At 50.9% G+C, this 5,624-nt stretch overlaps 1 protein-coding gene across 1 annotated transcript; it reads left to right on the top strand.

Annotated features, from left to right (window-relative positions):
• The first annotated feature begins 27 nt into the window (after positions 1-27).
• SAR1A (secretion associated, Ras related GTPase 1A) lies at positions 28-4,545 on the top strand. Its single transcript, XM_009074192.1, has 6 exons — positions 28-103; positions 1,169-1,288; positions 1,729-1,794; positions 2,253-2,356; positions 3,164-3,295; positions 3,898-4,545. Exons 1-6 carry the CDS (start codon positions 46-48, stop codon positions 4,012-4,014), a joined length of 597 nt encoding a protein of 198 aa, XP_009072440.1. The 5' UTR covers positions 28-45; the 3' UTR covers positions 4,015-4,545.
• The last annotated feature ends 1,079 nt before the right edge of the window (positions 4,546-5,624 follow it).

Consider the following 5,624-nt stretch of genomic DNA (forward strand, 5'->3'; position numbering starts at 1 on the left):
ACTCCGGTTGGGGTTTTGTCCGCCGCAGGCGATTCCTCTCCGGAGATGTCTTTCATTTTCGAATGGCTCTACAACGGCTTCAGCAGCGTCCTGCAGTTCCTAGGTAATGCCCGGGCACCCCCCGGGGCTGTCGGGCTTCTCCCGAGGCTAATACCCCTTAAAGGTTGGGGAGCGAGGTTTTCTGTGACAGCTGTGGGTGCTGCAGAGTCTGGGGAGGAAGCTGCACATCAATAAAGGGATTTTTACACTAGTGGGGAGAAACTTTGGGGATATTGGAGGCATTTGGCTTCCACTCAGTGTTTTTCGTGCCCTTTAGAAGTGTGAGAACATCTGGGCTGATGCCAAGGGCCTGTTTAGCCCTTAGCCAGGGAGGGAACCCCATCATCCCCCTCTTCCTCCTGCTCCTCTTCTTCCTCCTTCTCCTTTTTCCTCTTCCTCCTGCTCTCCCTCCTTTCTCCTCTTCCTCCTTTCTCCTTTTTCTCCTCCTCTTTATTCTTTCTCCTCTTCCTCCTTCTTTTCCCCCTCCTCTTCCTCCTTCTCCTCACCCATCTCTAGCGACCTGAGGTTAGGCAATGACAAAGCTCCTCCTGCCAGAGTTGTGGATCCCATTGGAAGCCCTTGTGGGAGGATGGGATGCTTGCTATCCTGAGCACCTCTGGAAGGGAAGATGAGAGGGGTAGAATGGGAAAAGGACATGTTGGAAACCTAAGGGAGCTTTCTCATGGCAGATGAGGGACTGGAAGCAGACAGAAATCAGTTTAGCTGAAGGAAACAACCTGCTGTTCCATGCATGGCACTTCTTCTTGGACGTCTCACTGCTGTCTTCCATGAGTTTGTTCCGTTTTCACATCCAAACACCCTTTGAAGGCAGATTGATCCATAATTCTTAGCTGCACATTCCTCTGCTGGGATGTCCTGGAAAAAAGAATGGAACACTCACGGGAATACAAGCTTAGATCATGTCCATTGCTGTAAACATGACTGTGTTTGCCTTGGACAAAGCCTGTTGAGGCTCTGTGTGTTGTCCCTGCTCGTGTGTCCATGCTGGAAGTGTGCACAGGTGGCAGCAGAGCTCTGGGAAAGGCTTCCCGAGGAACAGCAGCAGCCGTTGCTGCGTTCCAGCACAGATACACCTGCTGGAGGCTTCTACTCTCTTCTTTCCCTGCAGGTTTGTACAAGAAGTCTGGAAAACTGGTGTTCTTGGGCTTGGATAACGCAGGGAAAACCACTCTGCTGCACATGCTCAAAGATGACAGGCTGGGCCAGCATGTCCCCACGCTACATCCCAGTAAGTCAGGGCGTTTCCGTATGGATTCTGGGGACATGGTGTTGGAAGACACCCCAGAGGTGGCTCTGCCTCGGGGTCACAGGCTTGGAGGGGCTTAAAACCTCAGCTGCACGTTGGGTTTGTGTTTTCCTCTCTGTAATCACCCAGGAACTGATATGGTTGAATTGAAATGAGGTTTTCTCCTGGGGAGGGAGAGTTTTCCTAAGTAAAAGTGTAATGAAGGTTAACTATTGCAGGATAAAAAGCTTCAGTGGGAGGCAGGAGAAATCATCTTCTGCTCATGATCTTGTGAACCAGCAACATGTCACTTCCTGAATTCTGCATGAAATTCAGGGAATCCCTTACTGCAGGAGCACATGGGATGCCAACATCAATCCCCAAGAAATCCTGTTCATGAGTCCTTTACTTTCCTGACTCCCAGCCTGTGTTTTCCCTTCCAGCATCAGAGGAGCTGACAATTGCTGGAATGACCTTCACAACTTTTGATCTGGGTGGACATGAACAAGGTAAGAAAAAAAACTCCCCAAAAAGTGATACTGACAAGGCTTAGCCATTGGCAGTGCCAGTTGTTTTGTTGCCTGGATTTATTTCTGGAGCAGGATGTGAAAATAGCTCCTGGCTGCAGGACTGTTGGGAAGGAAATGCTGCCAGGTCGTGCTGTGCTGCCTGAAGTATTTTTAGCCATGGAAGTCTCCAATATGATTTATTTTGAATGATTGCTGAACTTCTAGTTTTAGACTTCCTAGAAGTTTTAAACCGTTTTCCTGCTGTTTTTCCTCTGTTCTGTCCACATAAAAGTTGGAAGGAATACACCCTTGCAACACAGGTGCCGTGGCTGGGAGGTTTGGGAGAACAGAGTGTGATGGCTTTGAGGAGGTCCTAAGGCAGAGAGTGGCTCCTTTTTGGGTGTAGCTTTGGCTGTGCAGTGCATTCACAGGTCTGTGGTTGTCCCTGTGTGTTCCAGCTCGCCGAGTCTGGAAGAACTACCTGCCTGCCATCAATGGGATCGTCTTCCTGGTGGACTGTGCAGATCACTCACGGCTCATGGAATCCAAAGTGGAGCTGAATGTAAATTTAGTTCTTTTTTCCCTTCCCTAAGACCTTCGAATAGCTAAATTATTAGTAGTAGTCATCTTTTTATGGGCTGGAAAGTGTATTCTAAGAGTCTCATGCTTTGGATTTGCTCTTCCAGGGCAGATTTTACAGTATCCTTGTAGGGATTTGCACATTGCTTCATGCAGGGACTGGATGAGTGTGGATTTAGACATATGCTCTCCCAGAGCTGGAGTTGCCCTTACTATGGGCTGACCTCAGGCTCTAGAATTCAGAGGAGGTTCAGGCTGGACATCAGGAGGAATTTCTTCATGGAAAGGCTTGATAAATATTGGAATGTGCTGCCCAGGGAGGTGGTGGAGTCACCATCCCTGGAGGTGTTCAAGGAATGCCTGGATGTGGTGCTCAGTGCTCTGGTCTAATTAACAGGGTGGTGATGGGTCATGGGTTGGACTTGATGACCTTGGAGCTCTTTTCCAACCCCAGTCATTCTGTGAGTCCTGCACAGGAGTATGGAAGCACCAAAAAACAGCTCTTGTTCATCACAGAGCATAAACAAATCCATTTTCTTCACACAACAACTCTTTGCCTCTGCTTAACTCCTGTTCTGCCTCACACACAATTAACAGGGTGGTGATGGGTCATGGGTTGGACTTGATGACCTTGGAGCTCTTTTCCAACCCCAGTCATTCTGTGAGTCCTGCACAGGAGTATGGAAGCACCAAAAAACAGCTCTTGTTCATCACAGAGCATAAACAAATCCATTTTCTTCACACAACAACTCTTTGCCTCTGCTTAACTCCTGTTCTGCCTCACACACAGGCCCTAATGACAGATGAAACAATATCCAATGTGCCAATCCTTATCCTGGGAAACAAAATCGACAGACCTGAGGCCATCAGCGAGGAGAAACTGCGGGAGATCTTTGGGCTCTACGGGCAGACCACAGGAAAGGTAGGGAGGAATCCATGTCTGGGATCATCCACAGGCAGGGGAGGGTTTGCCTCTTTCCTTGCAGAATGAGGCTCCAGCCAGGAACTGAGCTCTTACTGGGAATTTGTCCACAAGGCTGACCAAGGTGAATCAGTAATGATGATGATGATGATGGTTCCTTCCAGTGCCTGATGGGAGGCTAGAAGTGAGAGACTGTTTACAAGGGCCTGGAGTGACAGGACAAGGGGGAATGGATTCACACTGCCAGATGGGAGTTTGGGAAGAAATTTTACCTTGCGAGGGTGCTGAGGCACTGGCACAGGTTGCCCAAAGCAGCTGTGGCTGCTTGATCTCTGGGAGTGTTCCAGGCCAGGTTGGATGGGGCTCAGAGCAGCCTGGGCCGGTGGAAGAAGCCCATGGCAGTGGGTTGGAACTAGATGGTCTTTAAGGTCCTTCCAACCCAAACCATCCTGTGATGATTCTATCACGATGATGCCCTTGGGCAAGTTTGGAAACCACCAGAACTGTGCAGACCTCGGGGCTGCCAGAGAGCTTCCCTGGAGTCAGTGACTCTCCTGAGGACACCAGGGGTGTGACTCTGACTGCTGCTTGGCTCTCCCCAGGGAAACGTGCCCCTGAAGGACCTGAACGCGCGGCCCATGGAGGTGTTCATGTGCAGTGTGCTGAAGAGACAAGGCTACGGCGAAGGCTTCCGCTGGCTATCGCAGTACATTGACTGATGGTGGGATGGACACAAGAGTTTTACTCCTCTGGACTGATCCTGTTCACAGCTTCCTATGGACTTTTCTATCTAGAACATGGAAGGCTTTCCAACCACATCCTGGCATTGACCAAGAGACTCCTGTTTTCCGCCTGCCCTTATGGCCCAGTGGTGACACAACTCTTTTCCACGTGGCGGGAGGCGAGTTGTCCCTGGCAGCTCAGTGGCTGCTCCGAGCTGGGAAGGAAAACCTCTGCACGCTGCACTGTAACAGCTGAAAAAGAGAGCAAGTCTCACCACTGTGCTTAAATTGACTTAAAAAAAAAAAAAAAACAGAAAAGGAAAAAGCAATTATATTTTTTAAAGAAAGTGTTAATGTAAACAGTGTCCCTTCTAACTTTTGAGTTTAACCTTCATCCTGTTTAGTCCAGAGTCTGGTTTAGGGTTTTTTAAAGGCATATTTAACGGTATTTAGGTATTTCACCAATTACTGAACTAAGGTATCATGATATTAGAGTCCTCAATAAACATAGCATTTGGGCTTAACCGAGCTGCAGGGTGGCTGTGCTGTGTCACGCTGAGCGACGCCGACACCCTGGGCACTGAGGTGTGCAAGCCAAGCTTCTGTAGCTTGCAGGGATTTCCTAGCTGGAGAGGAGCACCTGGTGCAGGTGTTGGGTGGTGCCTGGCACTCTCTGACAGTGGGGAGGGGCTGCCTGGTCCCCCCACAGCCAGCCCTGCCGTGGAGGCTGTCGGATCCTCCGGCCACGCTGGCGCAGGGAGAACCACGAAGCTGTTTGGTTGTTGTAGCATGGAAGTGTTTGACATTTGCATATCATGAGGTTATTAATGTAGACTAAACCGGTTTCTTTTATACTCTCAACAGACTATTTTTTTGTCTGAAGTTTCATTACTGTCTGGCACTTGTTTTCAGTTCAATAAAGATATGTCTTTCTTCTCCGAAGGGGCACTGAGCCTCAGTCTGGCCTGGCGTGGGCTGGACAGTGGTGTGGCTGTTGGGAACACCTGCCAGAGGCTTCCAGAGGCATTTGGACAATGCTCTTAGGCACAGGGTGGGATTCTTGGGGCTGTCCTGTGCAGGGCCAGGAGCTGGACTCAGTAGTCTTTGTGTGTCTCTTCCAGCTTGGAAGGTTCAGTGATTCTATGATCAACGAGGGAAATTGAAGCAGGATGGAAGAGTCGCTAGGCAGAGTTGGTAGTGTTACAACCCTGCACCGAGGCGCAGGCAGCCAGGAGGGAACTCTGAGGAAGCTTTGGCTCCGGCTCGTGCTGTTTGGGGAGAATTTTAACTCTCCCAGAGGCATTGTCCCAGTCCTGGTACTTCTGCTGGTGCTGGGAGTGGAGGATTGGTGCCCCTTCCTGCCGAGGGTGAACCCACAGGGCAGACGCTGCTCCTGGGGAAGGTGTGGAGGGGTCCAGCCCATGGAGGGGTCGAGCAGGCTGGAGGCACGACGGGCAGGCGCTGCTGGGGAAGCCAAGTCCTGGGGGTGGTCCCAGGCTGAGGGTCCCTGCCCACCCCGGGGATGTGGGGGCCCAGGGTCCCGGTCCGACGGTCCCGGTCCTGATCCCTGTCCTGGTCGGCGGGTCCCGGTCCCGGTCCCGGTCCGG

This window comes from Acanthisitta chloris, unplaced genomic scaffold, assembly GCF_000695815.1.
Source record: "Acanthisitta chloris isolate BGI_N310 unplaced genomic scaffold, ASM69581v1 scaffold42214, whole genome shotgun sequence".
In the NCBI taxonomy this organism is placed as follows: Eukaryota; Metazoa; Chordata; class Aves; order Passeriformes; family Acanthisittidae; genus Acanthisitta; species Acanthisitta chloris.

Coding starts and splice junctions, on each gene's coding strand:
- SAR1A (XM_009074192.1), top strand. CDS start 46: ATGTCTTTCATTTTCGAATGGCTCTACAACGGCTTCAGCAGCGTCCTG. Junction 1,289..1,728: donor TGTCCCCACGCTACATCCCA/GTAAGTCAGGGC, acceptor TTTCCCTTCCAG/CATCAGAGGAGCTGACAATT. Junction 1,795..2,252: donor TCTGGGTGGACATGAACAAG/GTAAGAAAAAAA, acceptor TGTGTGTTCCAG/CTCGCCGAGTCTGGAAGAAC.